Source organism: Leucoraja erinacea, chromosome 5 (assembly GCF_028641065.1).
Source record: "Leucoraja erinacea ecotype New England chromosome 5, Leri_hhj_1, whole genome shotgun sequence".
Lineage (NCBI taxonomy): Eukaryota > Metazoa > Chordata > Chondrichthyes > Rajiformes > Rajidae > Leucoraja > Leucoraja erinaceus.
In genome coordinates, this window is record NC_073381.1 from 71,422,568 (window position 1) to 71,444,590 (window position 22,023).

General features: G+C 42.1%; 1 protein-coding gene across 1 annotated transcript in view; it reads left to right on the top strand.

Moving 5' to 3' along the window:
* The first annotated feature begins 1,740 nt into the window (after positions 1–1,740).
* Positions 1,741–22,023, top strand: part of me1 (malic enzyme 1, NADP(+)-dependent, cytosolic) — a 354,758-nt gene continuing 334,475 nt past the window's right edge. The window contains exon 1 of the mRNA XM_055635901.1: positions 1,741–2,165. Within this exon, the coding sequence (XP_055491876.1) occupies positions 2,031–2,165 (135 nt within the window). The 5' untranslated portion in view covers positions 1,741–2,030. The remainder of the gene's footprint in view (positions 2,166–22,023) is intronic.

A 22,023-nucleotide genomic window follows, 5' to 3' on the forward strand; every position in this document is an offset into this window, starting at 1 on the left:
TCTACATGGTGAAACCAAAATGTATAAAAATGGCCTTTATTAAAATCTGACGTGCACTTTAACGACATGTGATCTTTTTCTATTACAAATCTCAAATTCTGGAGTACAGAGGTAAATAAATAAATGATGGGTTTTTGTCCCAAACATTATGGAGGGCACTGTAAAGAGAAAGTCATGCTTTCTCCCACTCTAAATGTTGTGTTACGGCACCATTAAAACAAAGGCTGAATAAATAGGTTTTAGGCTAAAAACAAAATTCTGGTGGAGCTCAGTAGGTCAGGGAGCATTTGGGCACTTCAGTCTAAAGAAGGGGTTAAACCTAAAAAATCGTTGTCCATTGCCTCCGTAGACGTTGCCTAGTCCACTGAGTTCCTCAAGGACTCTGGTTTATGTCCCAGCCATTGCAGCCTCTCGTGTCTTCAAATAACTTTTAAGAACGGACTTGAAGTTAATCTGGTATGATCGGACTCTGTGTGGAATACAGTGTGCAATTCCGACCACAAGCTCACTTCCATTAAAGGGAACCAAATCGATGCAAATACCACAGCTACAAGCACATACTTTTCAATTGATGTTTCCATAATTCCCGACAATATTAGGACAGTCTTTATTCTTTTATCCTCTTTCTATAATGTATCTGAATACTTCAACTAGGAGATAATCAGACAAAATTACATTCACGTAACACATAATATCTGTTTTTTGGTACATTAACTTAAAAGGATAGGCATTCAGGCAAGCTTTTCCAAGTATTTAAATCCTCCTACTCAATTTTTCTCCTTATGATGCATTTAGTTGATTTTATGTTCAAGGGAAATAATCCTTTAATCTGTTAACCCTTTGCTTGGATATAGTTCCAAAAGCACGAGGCTTTCACACGTACAGTGATTAGTACAGTGTGCTCCCAGACAGCTGTTAAGCAAATAAGGGAGCATGACTGATTGATTGATACTTTATTATTACATGTGACAGGTCACAGTGATTTTTTTGTTTGTTTTGCATGCCATACACAAAGTATGCAAAGAGTCGCCAAAGTATACAAAGAGGCGCCAACAAATTACAAAGAAGTCCTCAATGGTCCCTCTTTGAGGAGAGGACCCAACAGCGTTAGTGGGGAGGTCGGTGCGGCAGTCCATGATGGCACCGACTGGTGGACGAGACAGACCATGTGGATTGACGACGCCGCTGCCGAGGGAACAAAGGAGGACCCACCGTGGGGGGACCGCCATGAGGGGGGGGTGGAGAGCAACGGTGACTTGGTGTTGAGGGACCGCTGTGGTGGGGGGAGTGGGAGAACAATGGGGGACCTGGCGCGGATACTGTGTATACTTTGTAACGTTGTCAGTGCCCTTTATGTGGCGACTATTTGCATACCGTGGGTACGCAAACAAAGAATTTCACTGTGACTTGTCACATGTGACTATAAAGTATTCATTTATTCATTGTTCTGTAGAGTTTGATCTGGCATTCACCTGATAGACAAACATATGCATACATTTCCAGCAGAGGTCAGTGTAGAACAATAAGGATTGGCACTATTTGTTGCTCTTTGATGCTACAGACCCCACTCATTCCTCACCCAGGCCGGTTCGGTGCATAATCCAGCCTGGACCCAATGGCAGGAATAGTTCAGCATTATTTCCCCCCCTCCCCATCCGTGAAGCCATGTTTCTAAGTGATTTAAAAACATGGACACCCATCTAACTGCATACTATTCAGAATACACCAAACGCAGCATTGCATGGACATAACCTATAATTACCTAGATTTTGCAGCAAAGTAATCATTTACCTATAACTGGGGCGATTGGTTTCGCTCATCATTGATTGCTTAATTATGTTCTAACAAAGGTCATGACAGGTTCAGATTGCTACAATTCACATCTTCCTTTCCAATGAGATTGAGCAGCTATATATAGATACACAAGTGTCACTGTCGGTGCTGCAACAGGCCTTGAGACGTGATTAGACCATCGGCCGGTTCGGGTTCACTTGGCACTGGTTTCATTCCCCAGCGGAACCTTCAAGAGAATGGCGAATTGTGGAATAGGAATAGGAGAAGGAGCCCCCAACTGGGAACTGCAGAAGATGAAGGACGAATCCAAATCTTTGGTGTACACCAGGAGAAGGGGCTATGAGATAACCAGGAACCCGCACCTCAACAAGGTAAAGGGGTGGGCTGCAGAGTCTGCGGGGCTAAGGGCTGCTGCTGGTGAGCAGGTTCCCTGTGTAGCTGCTTCTGTCCCTGTGACTTTAAATGAAAACGCGCTGTGTTTGGGCAAGGAGATTTGTTTGAACTTGTCCCTGTAGGCTGGGCTGATCGCTATACATCCCCCCACTGTTTCGCAACTTCGACGTGCTGGTGAAAGACACTGCTCTGCACGTTAGGTTTTGTTTTTAACGAGGAGCAGCAATTCCCCCCTGAGCTCCCAGTAGTGTTGCTGCAGACTCGCACCGGCACCGGCGACCTCTGTGTTGGGAACCAGAGTCACTCCCTCTCCGAGGCCCGTCCTGAAGCTTGGGCGGTGTGTGTGTGCGTGCCATACGGCCAAGAACAACTTTTAAATGTCCCACCGAGAGCAACCAGATTGCAAAACCATTTAAAATCACGGATATTATATATGCATGTTACAAATTAAAGCAGCGCATGTTTCCAGGATTCACTCTGCAATGGGCAGGCGTTAGTTAATCTCGGTGGTTTGCTGATGAGGTCAGACGTGAAGAGTTTCGTGACTCGTGGCAATTTTAACTAATCTTGTCTTGGTGTAGTTGAAACGTACAACTTTTAAGAAATAACTTCTCAGTCAGTTTGTAATCGCCACACCTTTTAAATGTAACAGGGTAAGCTTTGGTATGGCCAGAGCTTTAATTTTTAAACACATCTCATCGCTGTACTGCCAATTTGCAGATTTCAAACTGCATTGCAGTTTTTTTTTGTAATGTTATCCATCCATTGGATATCTAAATGAGAAATCCATTCTCTTCCTGGAATCGAGACTTTCAAAGTAGGAGCAATTCCAAGGGTTTTTTGATTTGATCTTTATTTTCAAATGCGTTCCTTCAGGATTGGGTGTGGGTTCTACATTGATTTTGTGAGTTGTAAAATATGGCCATCTGAAACTTGGACACCGAAAGGGTCTCTGACCTGAAATGTTGACTCTTTCTCTTCCCACAGATACAGCTGATCTGTTGAGTAATTGCAGCGCTTTCTGTTTTTGTTTCAGATTTCCAGCGCACTATTTGCAACTTTTTTTGGTTTAGGTTTTTTCACTGAAGCTAATCTCGCTGTTTCATTTTAGAGCAAACTGAAAACATGTGTTTTAACCTTTTCTTCGAGTACTGACAAATGTGTGAAAAATGGTCTGGTGCCCTGATTTTTCTCTTCTTGCTCAAAGGAGATAGTTTTGTGATGATAATCCCTTGGAACCACTGCCATCTAGTTCTTTGCCTGTTCTATCCTCTCCCTCAGTATTTTGTTTTTTTATTGTTGAAATTTTCTTGCTTCTGGATCTTGCACCTTACAAATTCTTTGAAAATGAATAAACCATGAATTCTTCCACCTTGTACATCAAAGTTTCTTTGATGTACAATCCTTTCCCACGAATGGGCTTTGTGGGACAAGATTTGGAAAGGCAGAAATCTAAGGGATTGTAATCATGGCTGTTTGTGTCTTGGGGATTATCTATCCTTTTTGACCAGGAGAATCGACAAGGGCAGGACCATTCTCCATGAACATTAGCAAGGTTTTTGACAAGGTCTGCATGGTAGGCTAGCCAGGAAAGTTAGATCAGATGGGATCCAGGGTGAGCTAGTCAATTGGATACAAAGTTGGTTTAATGGAAGGCGTCTACGTGGTAGTGGAGTGTTGTTCTACAGTTAGGAAGCCTGTGACTGGTGGTGTGCTGCAGGGATCTGTGGTTGGTTCAATGTTTATCAGTATTAACAGTTAGTATGACTGTTGTTAACAGGGTCACTAAGTTTGCAGAAGGCACCAACATTAGTGTACAGTGAAACAGCTTATCAAAAATAATAGGATCAAGGTGAACTGGGCCAAGAAACTACAAATGGACTCTTACAAGTGTGAGGTGTTGAATTTTGGTAGGTTAAACCAGAGCAGGACTTGCACAGTAAATGTTAGGGCCCTGGAGAATGATGTAGAACAGGGAGACCTGGGGATGCAGGAGTATAGTCCTGTTAAAGTGGTGACAGCAATAGATGAGAAGGTAGACACAAAATGCTGGAGTAACTCAGCTGGTGAGGCAGCATCTCTGGAGAGAAGGAATGGGCGAATCTTTGGGTCGAGACCCTTCTTCAGACTGATGTCAGGGGAGGGGGTGGGACAAAGATAGAATATAATCGGAGACCGTAAGACTAGTGGGAGAACTGGGAAGGTGAAGGGGATGGAGAGAGAAAGCAAGGGCTATCTGAAGTTAGAGAAGTCGATGTTCATACTGCTGGGGTGTAAACTACCCATGCAAAATATGAGGTGCTGTTCAGAAGTTAGATTGGGAATGGGAGGGGGAGTTGAAGTGCTGAGCCACCGGGAGATCAGGTATGTTAAGACGGACTGAGCGGATGTGTTCAGTGAAATGACCGCTGAGTGCGTTTGGTCTCGCTGATGTGGAGAAGTTGACACCTGGAATAGCGGTTACAGTAGATGAGGTTGGAGAAGGTGCAAGTGAACCTCTGCCTCATCTGGAAAGACTGTTTGGGTCCTTGGATGGAGTCGAGTGGGAAGGTAAAGGGACAGGTGTTGCATCTATTGCGGTCGCAGGGGAAAGTACCTGGGAAGTGGTGGTTTGGGTGGGAAGGGAGTTTCGGAGGGAAAGGTCTCTGCGGAAAGCAGAAGGGGGTGGCGATGGGAAGATGTGACCAGTAGTGGGATCCTGTTGGAGGTGGCAAAAATGTTGGAGGATTATGCGCTGTATGCGATGGCTGATGGGGTGGAAGGTGAGGACAAGGGGGACTGTCCTTGTTACGAATGGGGGAGGGGGGGGGGGAGTAGGAGCGGAGTTGTGGGATATCGAGGAGACCCTAGTGAGAGCCCCATCTGTAATTGAAGAAGGGAATCCCCGTTTCCTAAAGAATTAGGACATTTCTGATGCCCTAGTAGGGAACACCTCATCCTGGGAGTAGATGTGGCGTAGATGGAGGAATTGGGAGTAGGGGATAGAGTCTTTACAGGAAGCAGGGTGGGAAGAAGTGTAGTCAAGATGGCTATGGGAGTCAGTAGGTTTGTAGTGGATGTCGGTCAATAGTCTGTTTCCTGTGATTGAGACGGTGAGATCTAGAAACAGTAGGGAGATGTCGGAGATGGTCCAAATAAATTTGAGTGCAGGATGGAAATAAGTAATGAAATTGATGAAGTCTGATGCAATGAGCTAAAGTGTTCTGCATGGGTGCATGAGGTTGCACCAATGCAGGCGTCAATGTAGCGGAGGTAGAGTTCGGGGATGAGGCCAGTTACGCCTGGAATTGGGATGGTTCAACGTACCCTACAAGGAGGCAGGCATAGCTGGGGCCCATGTGAATGCCCATAACTACGCCTTTGATTTGGAGGAAGTGGGCGAAGAACTCGTGCAGAAGTCACTGACTTCATCAACTTCACTACTTTCCATCCTGCACTCACATTTAGTTCTTTATTCAAAATGTGAAACTGATCTCTCAACGCAAGGCTTTTTTCTGGTTCTGCTTTGCCCAGGTGATCTGCCTCTGAACAGATTGACTAAAGCTGTATATCAGCTGACCCTTTGTTTAAGGTTTGTTTTTGTCAGCTTTTGAAGTCTTTTCCATTTACATTAAATTTTAAATATTTTCTTTAAAAATTCTGAAGTTTGGGTCGTGTTTCAGGAAGTGAGAATTGTGAAGGGGGAAAAATGATTGGTAGGTTTGTGTTTGTAACAAAGCAATTGTTGGGACCAATCTTGTTCAGTTATTTTGGATATTTAACAATTTAAATCGTAAATAGATGAAAATTCCGGGATGTCTTGATGGGCTCACACTTGTATATCATACATACTACATTAAATACAAGAATACTCTTGTACTGAAGGCAATATTTATTATTTATTACATGTCATTTGAACCTCGATGAGGCTCAAACGAAACTCCGTTTCTACAGCCATACAAGCAAAGACAATTTCCTACAGACATACACACAATTCAATTTACAAAAACATCTATCACAGTGAATCCATCTTTTCTCTCCCCTGTTCTCAATAATACAAGTGAGTACATTCTCTTCTCCATATCTACCCTAATTGCTGTTTAGCAAGTCAGAAAAATAAGCACAAAGCCTTAATTTACTTCAAAGATGTGGAGGTGCATGTTTTTCTTAAAGGGTTTTCTTTTGGCATTCTGTAAACTGTACTTGTTTAAGTTTGGAGAAAATTGTTGTGGGAAGGGTATGCATTGTTTTCTACTGATGTTCATTTCAAAGTGGCCTTTCTAGTTCATTGAACTCACTCTATTGAATCATTTGGGGATCTTTCACCTTTTCGAGGTACCCCCCCGTATATTTATGGTGTCCCTTTTAATTTGTGACCATTATCTTAATTAGAACCTGCCTTCCTTTTTGAAGTAACATTAAGAGCATTCTCCCCCTTTTTTTTTTCTTTTTTTTTTCGAACACTTAAAATTTGATTTTTGTATAATTGTGTGTTCATTTGGTTTTTCGTTTGGTGCAATTTTACTACTTTGTGTTACAACTGTAGGAATCATTGGGCCAAAAAAGTCATAGCAGGAAAGAAAAAGGACACTGGTTCTATCAGTTTTAGAATGATTCTTTTTGGCTCTATTTTGAATAGAAAATCCCATCAAATATCCTCATTGCCCTCCATTTCCATTTGGAGAGCCCTGATGGACTCTAACTTTCAATACTTTTGGAAAGAATAACTTCTCAATCAAAGCTTTCCCTCTCACCTTCCTGTATCTCTTTCCCCAATATTTTTTAATCTTTGTGGTTTTTGAGCCATCTGCCAATGGGAACAACTTTTTTTGTTTACCCAGCGTAAATCAGTTGTGGTTTTATTCATATCTATTTCCTCTTGACCTTTTTTTGCTCCAAGCAGTAGAAACCTGGGCCTCTTTCCAACCATTAAACCTAAAGTTCCTGCTCTGAATCATTCCAGTAAGTCATAGGATTTACAGAATTGAGATTGCAATGGAAGAAGTCGGGTCCTACTGTTTGCATATATCATGCAACTATTACAATAAATTTGAGGATCTCCCGGTTGCTAACCACTAATTCCTGTTCCCATGCTGAACTTTCTGTCTGAGGCCGCCTCCATTGCCAGAGCAAGGCCACACGCACATTGGAGAAAGGCACCTCATATTTTGGTTGGGGAACTTGCAACGCAACGGTATGAATGTTGAATTTTTCCAATTTTAGGTACCTTCTACAAACCTCTCATCCCCTTCCTCTTTCTCTCTTCTCCTCCTACCTTCTACACCAAATGTCCGTTAACTAGTTCCACAGTTGGCAACGATAAATCCCTCTTGGGCTCACACTGCCTCTAGCCAACAATCGGCCTATCAGGGAACTTCCTTGTCCTGATTTGTCCTGTTTTTCTTTCTCACTTCCAGTATTTTTTCCTCACCCACTACAATCAATCTGAGGAAGGGTCACAACCCAAACCCAAAGGGTCACCTGTCCTTTTTACCAGAGATGCTGCCTAACCCACTGAGTTACTCCAGCACTTTGCCTTCTCATCCCTATCTCCATCTCAGGAGGTGGGCTCATGACTCGTATCCTTTACAAGCTCGCAGACTTAACCATATCGCTCTAGAGGCCATCTTATTCGCTGATTTATTCCAGCAGTTTAGACAATAGACAATAGACAATATGTGCAGGAGTAGGCCATTCAGCCCTTCGAGCCAGCACCTCCATTCAATGTGATCATGGCTGATCATCCCCAATCAGTACCCCGTTCCTGCCTTCTTCCCATATCCCCTGACTCCGCTATCTTTAAGAACCCTATCTAGCTCTCTCTTGAAAGTATCCAGAGAACCGGCCTCCACCGCCCACTGAGGCAGAGAATTCCACAGACTCACCACTCTCTGTGAGAAAAAGAGTAAACTGTTGTTTGAGATTTATTGGGATGGCGGCGTTCTCCTTGCTAATTGCTCTATTTGATCAGAGATAGCTCGGGTGTAAAAAACAAAATTCTGAGAATTTAGACACCAAAAGCAGGAGTAACTCAGCGGGACAGCCAGGATCTCTGGATAGAAGGAATGGGTGATGTTTCGAGTTGAGACCCTTCTTCATTAGCAGTCATTTGCTTGACCTAATGGAGTATTTTAAATATCAGAAGATGGTGATGACATTTAATGCCCTACTAATGCCTCCACAACACTACCCAGAGGCCTACCATTTACTAAGTATGTCCTGCCCTTGTTCGATATCCCAAAAAGCAGCACCTCACACTTCTCATTCCATCAACCATTCCTCCGCCATCTGGCCAATCGATCTAGATGTCACAAATGTAGGAGAGGTGGGCAGAGCGTGGAACTTTGTGTCCCTTCCAAAAACTAGTTGCACAAATATAAGCCAATGCCTGCAACACCAGTGATTTGTGAATTATTATTCAGCTTCCTGGTGTTTTACAAGCACTTGTTCTTGTACCTTTGTCATATTTCTTCCAACAAAAAAACCTGTTATACTGTATAGCTTATGGAAGGACAGACGAGACTAGAAGAACCCATGAAGAATGATATTTAGCTTGGTAATGCTAAGAAACAATGTATATTTTGCACAACTGTATGTGTAACGTGGAGTGTGATTCTGGCTACTGTTTATGTTGCAGTCTTGAGCCACAAAAGAAAATTCTTCACACCTGCACTTTGTTTCATTTTGCAATTAATGGAGTTATATGCAAAATCTATTTGCAAAATTCCCTCCTTGCCTTCTGGGTTAGATGGTTGGTTTTATTAGTTATCAGTGCTCAGGAGAAAATAATACAAATTACTTTTTGGAAATAAAAAAAGATTCCAGACTTCAAATGAAAATGGTTTACAATTTTTACGATGGCTCCAATGAATTTTGGTTCTGCCAAATCACTTTATTTTCTTCCCTTTTGTTTTGGGAATGGAGCACTCGGGTCAAAGCTCTCTTAATAATGATGCACAGTCACTGGTGCTGCAGGCATTGATGTATTTGTGTGACTAGTTTTTGGGAGGGTCTCAGATTTCGAGCTCTGCCTGTAAATTCCCCACCACTTCAAACAATCAATCCAGTCAATCAATCAACCTTTATTGTCATCTTGCAAAGCAACAAGTTGTACAGTGCAAAATGAGAAGACGTTTCCCAGGGAATACCGGAGCATCACACATGAAACTTATAACATTTCACACATAACAGTAAAAACAATCCAGTCCCTGATAAAACAGTATAAATAGTTAAAAGCAGGTAAAACAGCAACATTAAAATACAGTAAAAACAGTCATTAAAATGTCCAGGGCAGCTGATTTGAGTGGCCAGTGCAAGAGTTATTAAATTGTCAGTGCAAAGCCGCAGAATCAGGTGGAGTGACTGTTTAGCAGCCTCACAGCCTGTGGCAGGAAGCTGTTTAGCAGTCTGGTAGTCCGGGCTTTGATGCTGCGGTATTTCTTGCCTGATGGCAGGAGATCCAGGTGTGTGAGACAAAGGGACATCGGACCCTGGTAGTTGACACCAAAGGTCATATAGCGGAGCTCTATAATCTGGTTGACACAACCACGTTAAAACCTGCTGACACTAAGCATAAGGCTTTGACCTAACCACTTTCTCCTAATAATTCATCTTGTACTCTTAGGTCACCACAAGCCTCATTTAAAATCATTCTCTGCCACAATTGGTAACCATTTTTTAAACATTGCTTTCCATTTGATCATTTCTTTCTAACCGCATAGGCCCCGATCCAAAATGTCGCTTGTTCATTTGACTCCACAAATGCTGCCTGACCTGCAAAGTTTCAAGAGTATTATTGTCATATGTCCCAGACGGGACAATTAAATTCTTAATTGCTGCAGCACTACACAATATGTGAATATGTAAACATTGTACATAACGGGGGGAAAAAAAGGAAAAGTTTAATTTTCTTATTGAACTTTCTTCGGCACTTTGTGTTTTGCTTGACATAGGTTAAGATATGGTGTTTGATCTCTTTCTACTTGCATTATTTCTTGTCCTCTTCCCTAGATCAAAAATAAATCTTTCTCTGCCTTGAATATGCTTCATTACCTTGCATCCACTGCTTTGTGGCATATAGAATTCCAAAGATTCAGATTCAGATTCAATTTTAATTGTCATTGTCAGTGTACAGTACAGAGACAACGAAATGCATTTAGCATCTCCCTGGAAGAGCGACATTACAAACGATTTGAATAAAATAATAATAAGTGTCTGGGGGTGGGGGGGGTGGTGATTGGCAGTCACCGAGGTACATTGTTGAGTAGAGTGACAGCCGCCGGAAAGAAGCTGTTCCTCGACCTGCTGGTTCGGCAACGGAGAGACCTGTAGCGTCTCGCGGATGGTAGGAGGGTAAACAGTCCATGGTTGGGGTGAGAGCAGTCCTTGGCGATGCTGAGCGCGCTCCGCAGACAGCGGAGGGTGCTCAGCATTCTCTTCATTCCAAGGAAAGAAATTGTTCCACTTGGTTTTAAGTGCTTGGCCACTTTGTTCACCCACATGGAAAACAATCTTGTATCAACATCTCATGAATCGGCCTTGTATTCTTAAATGTTATTGCACTCAATTTTCTCCTTTGGGCTACCTGTTTTATTTGTGTATGGTATGATCTGCCTGGATAGTATGTAAAATTATAGTATGTAAAAAATAATGAGTTTTGGGCCTATATTTGAAAGCTCATTCATAATGAGAAATGTTACACTAAAATCATTTCCTTGGCAAACCCTTTTAATTGAGTATTAAGCAAATTATTTTAAATTATGTATACCACATTGTTGTGCGCAGAGCAGTCTGTGCTGTAGTTCCAGTCAGATGTTGTTTCATGTGGAATACATTGCAGTCCAGAGATTAATAAAACATCATGGTCTATCCCTGGCCATTAGTTCAGAACAGTTGCAAACTGAACAGCAGGGAATTAATGCAGTGGATCAAATAAGAGCAAGATGTTTTATAACATATGAACATCACTTTAAAAAAAAAAAACAAGATTTGTTTTTTGTTTCCCCATTTGTTCCTTCAATGAAAATAGTATTCAAGTACTGCACTTGTGGCTTTTCTCAAGAATAGACTTTAAATGTATGCTTGGCTTTTGTGTAATTTATTAACGTTAAATGTTTAAAGCTCAGTGCAGTTGTCTACTTTTAAGCACATTGCTACCAAAGCTGTTTCTCTTTTGTCTGCTAAAGTATTGCTGAACATGCAATTTCAAAACGCATATCTTCTTGTTTAGCAAACCAAAGAACAAAATGTGTCTGACAAATGGTATTCTGGCCCTGTTGAGCTGTTATGCCGTTACATATTTTTAATGTGTAACATTTTCAGAAGCAGGAATTGTTACTTTAAAATGACTTTATCTGTGTTTTTTGCACCCGTTTCACATTTGATCAACTCCATTTACTGTTCCTTGGCACACTTGCCCAGCTAATCGAGATCCTACTGTAATTTTTGATAATCATTATTGTCTATATTACTGTGAAAATCTACTAAACTTAAACTGTAAAATAATTCAAAAAACACAAGTCTCAGTCAAAAGCTTTTACTAAAACACCATGTTGGGAAGGGGCAGAGACACCTGAATGTACAGAAGTTCACACCAGTGTCTACCATTGGCCTCTCAAGGAATACACAAACGTACAAGCATATTTATACTGAGCCATCAGCCCGAAGCACATGTTAGTATTTTTCCATAAATGCACAAAAGAAGCTAGTCTGCAAAGACACAATAGGTCCCTTTAATTGTGTTAAGGAGTAGATGGGAGTTATTAGGAAGTATAGGCAGCTGCAGAAACAAGAAGGCCCTGTTATGTGATAAGAAAGTATCAGAATGTCTAACCTCAGAGAAACAATTTTTTATCAGTGTTTTTCTAGCATAGTGAAGGTCGGTCTGCAAAGCCTGCTTTTCCACTAAATTAATATGTTTGACTTAAAATGTCGTCTATAGCTAGAATAATCGGTATTACTTTAGTCTCTCCTGCAAACATTGTCCTTGTCAGTCCTTGTACATTCTCACACCAAACCTTTACAGATAACAAACGGCAATGGACCCAACACTGTTTATAGGGAGACGCAGGCTTCCAGCCCACAAAACAATCTCCCACTAACTGGTCTGGTTACGCCCAGAGAAGGGCTTTAAAGGTATTTCATGGTTCAACACAACTCATAAAGTCTCATTGTATGCGGATGACCTACTCCTGTACATCTCGAACCCAATCAGCTCTCTCCCTGTGATTACGAATATTTTAGTACGGTTTGGTGCGTATTCTGGTTATAAACTTAACTACCAAAAGAGTGAGCTATTACCGATTAACTCATTGGCTAAGCAGCTCCCTCACTCTTTAACCTAATTCAAACGGGCAGAGGACGGGTTTCGCTACCTCGGCGTCTTTATCACAACACCGTTATCTGATATGTTCCGCACAAACTTTCTGCCTCTGGTTGAGAAAGCCGAAAGAGATTTTGACCGCTGGTCAGTTTAACCGCTATCCCTCGTGGGCCGGATAAATCTGGTCAAGATGGTCGTCCTACCCAAATTCCTGTATCTTTTCCAGCACGTCCCCTATACTTATCACTAAATCTTTTTTTGATAAATTAGAAAGGACAATATCTAAATTTTTATGGGGTAGCAAACCGGCTAGAATCCGAAAGGCGATACTGCAGTCTCCTAAGAGTGACGGTGGTTTGGCACTTCCTGACTTTAGGCGATAATATTGCAAAAACTCCTGTATTGGATGAATGATGATTGCGACCACCTACCGACCAGGGTACACATGGAAAAGGCGAGTTCACATCTCCCGTTGCGGTCTGTCCTATGCTCCCAACTCTCCCTTCCTATAACATCTGTGGGTGCAGGCCCAATTGCGTCCCTCTCGCTCAAGATATGGAGTCAACAGGAAAAACTTTGGTTTACAAGGCCCTTCCATCTTGACCCCACTGCTTAAAAACCACATCTTTAAACCTTCAAGTACAGACCACGCATTCAAAACCTGGCATAGTAATGGCATCAGTAGTATCAAAAACCTATACAAGGATGGCATCTTTTCATCTTTTGCGGAGCTCTCGTCCAACTATAGTCTCCCAAACTCACACCTTTTTCGTTTTTTCCAGATTTGGGATTTTGTGAAGAAGACATTCCCCCATTTCCCAAATCGCCCCCCTGAAACCCTGACCAATACCATCTTAGCTCTAGATCCCAACCGGAAGAAATGCATCTCTGTTTTGTATAATTTGTTAGGGTCGGTAATATTGAAACCTCATACCTCATTAAAAGCTGCGTGGGAGGATGAGCTGAATACGAAACTAACAAACCAGCAATGGGACTCTGCCTTGGATTTGATCCATTCTTCCTCCATATGTGCCCGTCATGGCCTAATCCAATACAAAGTCCTTCACAAAGTCCACTACACAAATGCAAGATTATCTAGAATTTACCCCGCTGTTAGCGACACCTACAACAGATGTAATCAATGTCCTGCCAACCATAGCCATATGTTTTGGTCTTGCCCTAAGCTAGCAGCCTTTTGGAGGAGTGCTTTCGACTTGATAAGCAGAGCCTACGGCCAGACTATTCCTCCAAACCCACTGTCAGCCATTTTCGGTACCCCTCCCAACACCAACCTCTCTGTTGCGGTGAAACGGGTCCTAGCTTTTACAACCTTGTTAGCCCGGAGACTGATCTTGCTTAACTGGAGGCTCACCTGTCCCCTGACACACACCCGTTGGATTAAGGAGGTGCTTTACAATTTAAAGCTTGAAAAACTTAGGTTCTCTCTCAAAGGCTCTACCAAGACATTCCTAGATACATGGAACCCTTTCTTGGAACTTGTTAACTCTCTCAACTTGTCCCCAGACTCGGAAGAGGACTGAGTGCTCTCCACCATTGTGCTGCTCTACTGCAGCTACTCTCCCCTTAACCCCCCCCCCCCCCCTCCACACTTATTTATTTAATTACTTACTTGTTTACTATTATTAGTGACCCCTTTATTTATTTTTTAGTACTTTTTGTTTCGTTTATCTTACCATATTTGTATGGATGTGTATGTATGTGAGTGTTGTTTGTCCCCGTTTGGTTCCGACCTGATTCGGGTGGGTTGAAGGTGGGTAAGGGTAAGGGCTTTGAGGGTCGCTTACATACTGTTGCACAATTATGCCTTGACTGTCACTGTCTGTTATCATTGTATGTATGCAAATTGCTGTGAAATTCAAATAAAAAGATTTAAATCAAACAATCTTCCACTATCAATCTCTGCATCCTTCCATGAAGGCTATGCTTTATTTAGGTTAACTCTCCCTGTATCCCCTACAATGCAACATTCCAGGGCAACAGAACCTTTACGAAGGCCTTGCTGAAGTCCAATTAGGCAATGCCTATGGCCTTGCCCTCATCAATCATCTTGGTTACTTAAAAAAATAACTCGATCATATTTGTAAAACACATTCATACAAAACCATGTTGACCATCGCTAATCGCTCCTGTCTATTCAGATGCATATATCTTATCCCTCAGATACTTCTTCAGTAACTTCTTCATTACTAAATTAGTTGGGGATCTAAATGGTCACCACTGTGTGGAGCCACAGGAAATGGGCAAGGTCCTAAATGAGAATTTCTCCTGTGTATTTTCCAAGGAGAAAGACAGTAGGACGGAGGAAATTGGAGCCGTCACTGGAAGTGTTTTGAAAGCAGTCTGGGTTACTGTTAAAAAAGTACTGAAGGTACTGTCGTGTTTGAAGGGCCTGATCAGGGTATATTCAGGGCCTGATCAGGTATATCCAAGGACATTGCGGGAAACTTGAGAGGAAATTGCAGGAGCCCTGGTTGAAATTTACGAGTCGTCCTTAAATACAGGAGAGGTGCCAGAAGACTGGTGGGTGGCAAATGTTGTGCCTCTTCTCAAGTAGGGCTGCAGGGAAAATGCAGGGAAGTATAGGTCGGTGAACTTAACATCTGTAGATGGTGAGTTACTGGAGAGTATTCCGAGGGATAGGTTATACAGGCATTTGGATGGGTAAGGGCTGATTAGGAATAGTCAGCATAGTTTTGTATGTGGGAGGTTGTGTCTCACAAATCTGATTTTTTTTTGAAGACGTGACCAAAAAGGTTGATGAGGGCAGAGCTGTAGATGTTGTGTACATGGACCTCATTCAGTGACGGCGTTCGACAAAGTTCCGCATGGTAGGCTGATATGGAAGGTTAGATCCCATGGGATCCAAGGAGAGATAATTGAATGGGTAGCAAATTGGCTCCATGGAAAGAAGCAGAGGGTGATGGTGGAAATTTGCTTCGCAGACTGGAGGCCTGTGACTAGTGGTGTGCCTCAGGGTTCGGTGCTGGGCCCGTTGCTGTTTGTCATCTACATCAATGATTTGGATGAAAACATACTGTACAGGGCAAGATGAGCAAGTTTACTGATGATACAAAAGTTAGTGGTTTTGCAGATAGTGAAGATGGTTGTGAAAGATTGCAGCAGGGTCTGGATTGATTGGCCAGGTGGGTGGAGGGATGGTTGGTGGAATTTAATACAGAAAATTTGAGGTGTTGCATTTTGGGACGTTGAACAAGGGCAGGACCTACACATCTCCTTGACTATAATCTTCAAGACATCTCCATTAAGTGGCTCAAGCTCCCTTGCCTTCATGGTGAGGGCAGTTTGGGACATGCCAAACATCCTAAGCCATCTAAGGAAGTAGAGGCATTGATTTACTTTCTTGGCCATAGCTTTGATGCGGCTGCTCCAGGACATATTCTGGCGATATTTATTTCTAGGAACTTAAAGATTTTGACCATTTTTATTTTAGCCCCATCAATGGTGCGGGTGTTCATATTGCATTGCTTTCTGAAGTCTATCACAATCTCCTTTGTCGTGCTGATATTGAGGGAGGGTTGTTTGAGAAAGAACTGCAGATGCTGGAAAAATCGAAGGTAGACAAAAATGCTGGAGAAACTCAGCGGGTGAGGCAGCATCTATGGAGTGAAGGAATAGGTGATGTTTCGGGTCGAGACCCTTCTTCAGAGGGTTTGTTGTCTTGACGCTAAGTTGCAAGGTCCTTAATCTCCTTTGTGTCCTCAAGAACAGAACTTTATGTAGTCATTGCTATAATTGCCTTCTCCCTTATAGTACATACAATGTCTTTGGATTTTCCTAAATATTATCTGCCAGAGCTTTCTTCTGTTCCCATTTTGTTCTTTCTTTGAGAATGCTCTTCAATGTCCTAAACTCCTCCAGGGATGCACTTGATCCTGACTGCCTATGCCTCCTTTTTTTTTTTTTATCTGACCAGAATTTTAATTTCTCTCGTCATCCAGGCTTTCTTGTGCAAACCTGCCTTTTCTTGTCCATGCTGAAACAGCTTATCCATGTTCTTCAGAGACGATGCCTTACCCGCTGAATCCGTCCAGCCTTTTGTCTTTATTTCTATTAACCAGCAAATGTGGCTCCTTGTGTCTGCCCTGCCCATCATTCTAACAGCTACATGCATGCCTTAAAGTCTCACCATCTCACTTTTTTTTTAAAAGCTTCTCATTTTCTGGGAGTCCTGTTGCCAGTTCTGTTGTATGTCGTCCATGTGCAATTTTTTTCCTTTCTCTCTTGCATTGATCTGCCGGTCATTTCATATCTTTTACATGTATTATCATAAACTGCTCAACAGTCAAAGAGATAAGCTCAAGTCAAAGGTACACAAAATTGCTGGAGAAACTCTGCGGGTGCAGCAGCATCTATGGAGCGAAGAAAATAGGCGACGTTTCGGGCCGAAACCCTTCTTCAGACGGAAATAAGCTCAAGTCAAGTCTAGTTTATTCGTCACATACACATACGAGATGTGCAGTGAAATGAAAAGTGGCAATGCTCGCGGACTTTGTGCAAATAGACAAACAACCAAACAAACTACAAACATTGTAGTTTGTTTAATGTGGCATTGTGTTTGATTGAAATATAATGGGTTGGAGGGCCTACTTCTCATGCAGCACTTCTGTTTATTGCTCTGGCCTTGCCCTTGTGGGAATGTTCTCTTTCCCATCCCTCCCCTGACTCCTGTCAGGAGCTTAAAACTAATTATCTTTCCTAGTTCTGATTTATTGAAATGCTAATTGTTTCCCTTTCCACATATGATGCCTGACCTGCTGAGTATTTCCAGCGTTTTCTGTTCTTATTGCGTTTTAAACATTTTGACCTTCCTTTCCCCGCTTGGCTAGAATGATTGGCCCCATATGCCTCCAATGCACAAGGTTGATAACTTGTAAGAATATTTATAATGCACGGATCACCGGTTTACATCAGTAAATTGGAGGTTCCATGTGGAAGGACTGCCTTTCAAGAGCGAGCTAGATAGGGTTCTTAAAGATAGCGGAGTCAGGGGATATGGGGAGAAGGCAGGAATGGGGTACTGATAGTGGATGATCAGCCATGATCACATTGAATGGCGGCGCTGGCTCGAAGTGGCCTACTCCTGCCTGCACCTATTGTCTATCGCCTGTTTAATTTGAACGGAAATAAGTCTGATTTTAAACGTTTGAAGTAGAGATTGAATTTTTTTAATTTTAAGCCGTGGTACGAGCCTAGCCAAAAGATCAATTGCATTAAACTGAGCAAAAGTTAATGCTGTATATATCCTATTGCACAGGAACCAATTATACATTTTTGATGGGATGTTGCCCTATCTTCAGTATTTCTTCCCTGATTGTCTTTGGAGGATTGCCAGATAAACCGTGCAGATGACCTATTTTGCCCATCTGTATCCCATGGATGGAAACACTAGTTTGTATACAGCGTGGGATATCTTTTGTTTATTTTGGCACATCATTTAGCAAGAAAGCTTGGAATCTTTTTTTAAAATGAGGTTTGCCACAAGATCAGAATGCAGAAAACCTTGCTGTGACTGAATTAGCCCAAGATGTTTTTATGCCACGTGAAATTTTCAGTTGCATCTGTTTAAAGAACTTTAAGTGAATGACATTTCCTGGAAGAAAACGCTTTGCAAATGCAGAAAGTAAAGTATAATTGTGGAAACTCTATCTGGTCCAGAGCCTGATGGAGAAGAATACAGCTTTGGTCAAGAGTAGTCCAGCCAAGTTGAATTGGTGATGACCAATGTCTGGGAGGTGTTTGAAGGGATGACTGCAGTAAGATGGCGCAAGGGAATGTGAATTTTTTGGAAACGTTTCAGTTCTGAAAATAAATGAATTAAAAGTGTACAGAGAAGTGATCCCATTACTTGAAGAATTTATCACCAGGCAATGTAATTCTTTACACTTTTTAACCATGATAGTCTGTCAAATTGGGGATTGTTTTTTGTACTGATCCCTTTTATAACCGCACTATGAATTTTAAACTCTGCAGCAAATGGGGGAGCAATCTAATATCAAACTGAAGAAATTAGTTGGGAGATGGTTTTGAATGGGGATCTTGAAGGAGATGAGAAAAAAATATCAACTTGGTGAAGGACTTGCAGGTTAAGGCCCAACCTAACTTCTGAAGGCATGGTGATCTTTTATTTCAAGTAGAAGCAAAATCTTAGGTCATGCCTTTGCTGTAATTTCCCTTCCTCAGCTGCACTACCTGTGTTGTACCCCATTCAGCTCTTTGTCAAATAGGAGTTAAAGGAAATCCTACCTTGAGGTTGGTGAATTGTTTCCATCTCATGGGTCTATGCCCATGATTCTCTCATGTATTGTTTGTACTATTGCAAGCTGGTCATGGATTGACTGCCTAGATGTAAGGGCATACTAACTTGATACGGGATGTCCCAGTTCACAAATGCCTGACCTGTTTACAGCCTACAGGACCGACTAGGTGGATTTGCTGGCTGCTGTGGGGATGTAGGTGACTGTTTTTTGACACTAGCAGGAGTTTTGCCGTATTGAACCCTGAAAGAATACATTCTAGTTTATATGTAGGAAGGAACTGCAGATTTAGTTTAGTTTAGAGATACAGCGTGGAAACAGGACCTTCGGCCCACCGGGTCCGCGCCGACCAGCAATCCCTGCATACTAACACTATCCTACACACACTGGGGCAATTTTTACATTTAACACGCCAATTTATCTATATATCTGTACATCTTTGGAGTGTGGGAGGAAACCGAAGATCTCGGAGAAAACCCGTCATTGGGAGAATGTACAAACTCCGTACAGACAGCACCTGTAGTCTGGATTGAACCGGGGTCTCCGGTGTAGTAAGGCAGCAACACTACTGCTGCGCCACTGTGCCACCCAAATGCAGATGCTGGTTAAAGTCTGAAGAAGGGTCTCAACCCAAACCGTCACCCATTCCTTCTTTCCAGAGATGCTGCCTGTCCCGCTGAGTTGCTCCAGCTTTTTGTGTCTTCATTCTAGTTAATGCGTTGTTTATTTAATAAATCCTATGCAGTCCAGTGCAACAGCTTTTTCGGCTCTGGCTAAATTTGCTAATATCATCCTTGTAACACATGGAAGATGAGTTTCAACCCAAACAAATGCTCAATTATGGTAATTTCAAACAAGAAGAAATGACCTATTCAAGACTACGTTTTCTGTGGACAAATACTTAATCGTACAAGTTCACAACCATACCTTGGAGTTCATCTTGATAGCAAGCTTTCGTGGGGTGAATACATAGACAACACGGTCACTAAAGCTAACTGGACACTAGGATTCCTTAGACGAAACCTCTGCTTCTGCCCAAAGGAAGTGAAAACCACAACATATACAACATTGGTTAGACCCTTACTGGAATATGCTTCATGCACCTGGGACCCATACAAAACTGGCCATATCAACAAACTAGAAGGGGTAAAGCAGCACGCTTTTGTATCAGGAACTACAATAGAGGTAGCAGTGTCACACAGATGCTGTCCGACCTGGATTGGGAAACGCTGGAAACACAAAGGGCAAGGAACAGACTAGCCATGTTGTACAAGATTCAAAAGGGAATCGTGAGCATAACTGCAGATTGATACATAACATACTCAACAGAAAGGAGAACAAGAGAGAGTAATGATTTGCAAATAGAAACCCCATTCGCCATATTTATAAGAACTCATTCTTTGTAAGAACCTTAAGGGAATTAAATAAACTAAAATGGACCACAATATAGTCAAATCACCTTCACTAGACAGTTTTAAGGGGGCATTAACAGCACGTTAGTATGCACAACACATTCAAGTTGGCGATATGCAGAGTACTGCCCTGCCGACTACAGGTTCAGAAGGTATTAGGAATGGTAAAACGAGATTTGAAATGTTTCTTCAGACTACCCATTCCCTTGGGACACCCACCTCTACAGGTGTCGACTGCCATCTGTTTGAAGCACTTTTCTGCAAACTTTTTAGTTTGCGAACGGTTCTCGGGAATAGACTACTTGTACTCGGCACATTCAATCCTCCACAAGGGAGAATGCTGAAACCAGCCTTTTGTCTTCAGAACAAAAATCTTGCAAATTTCATCCATTTCAATGATATTGTTAGAAATGGAAACTGCTTTCATGCTGACTTATTGGAAGGCAGCGGAATCTGATGTATGAAATCTCCCATCAAACGGAGTTCTTAACCAAAACTAAGACTCAAGGTAACCACTGAATTTATCAAAATCAAGATTGTAGACCTGCAGTAATATGCTGCTTTTCCCCATTTAACTGCAGGTTGTGATGAAATGCTTTCAAACTTGGCTTTTAGTTGTGTTTTACAATGTTATTCTGGGTGCTGATATATGCCAATGCTTCAGAAAATCTGTTGTATTGGGTGTGGTCATATGTCGCAGAAGCAAGCCCTTTGGCCCAACTCATCCATGCTGACCAAGATGCCCCATTTAAATTAATCCCATGTTCATGTGATTGGCCCATATCCCTCAACCTTCCTATCCACACACCTATCCACACACCTATCCATACACCTATCCAAGTGTCTATTAAATCAAGTTATAATTTGTGCATCAATTAACTCCTCCAGCAGCTTGCTCCATATACCCACCACTCTCTCCGTGAGGAAAAAGATTACCCCTCGGGTTCATATTCAACCTTGCCTCTATCCTGCCACCTTCAATGAAATTCCTCCGAGCAGACAATCTATTATTCTAGCTTCTTTCTTTCAGCATTCCAAAGGAATGCCTCCCCTGCAACTCGCTGGTTTAATCTTTCATTAGCACTTTTCCTTTTCCAAATGGAAAATGATGCAACATCCAGAAAATGATCCCAACATACAACGTCCACTTCCCACCATTCAAGAACTTAAATAGCCCTTTTGGGTGGCTGCAACGCTTTGCTTCCACTTCTTCCATTCCAGTGTGTTACTCTGTGCTTCTATTGTGGTCCCTTTCACACTGGAGAAGCCAAACACGGTTGAGCTTTGCAAAACACCTGTTTTGTGTCTGCAGGGCTGACCCTCAAATTCTTGTTCAATGACACTTCAATTTTCCACTCCAGCTCTGACCTATCTGTCTCTGACCTTCGTTCTGCTCTAATGAGACATCTAATCTTCTGGTATGGCATGAACACCCAGGAATGAAGGTGATTACGATAAGTGGTGAACATTGCCCATTCCATCACAGGTACTACCCTGCACACCATCAAAGGGGTCGACAAGAGGCTCTGCCTCAAAGGCAGCCAGCATCATCAAGGACCCACACTGCGTTAGCCATTCTCAATTTGCTCCTACCATTGGGAAGGTATAGGAGTCTGAAAATTGTAACATTTAGGAATAGTTTGTTCCCAACAAAACTCAACATATTGAACCAGCATCGACAGTTCTTTGTAACTACGAACTACATTGATTGCACTAGTTTCTCTTTCCTAGTTTTTTACTGCATTATATTGGGTTTTTGTTTATCTATTGAGTACAGTGTTTACAAACTTGTTTAGTTGCAGCAAGTAAGAATTTCATTATTCCATTT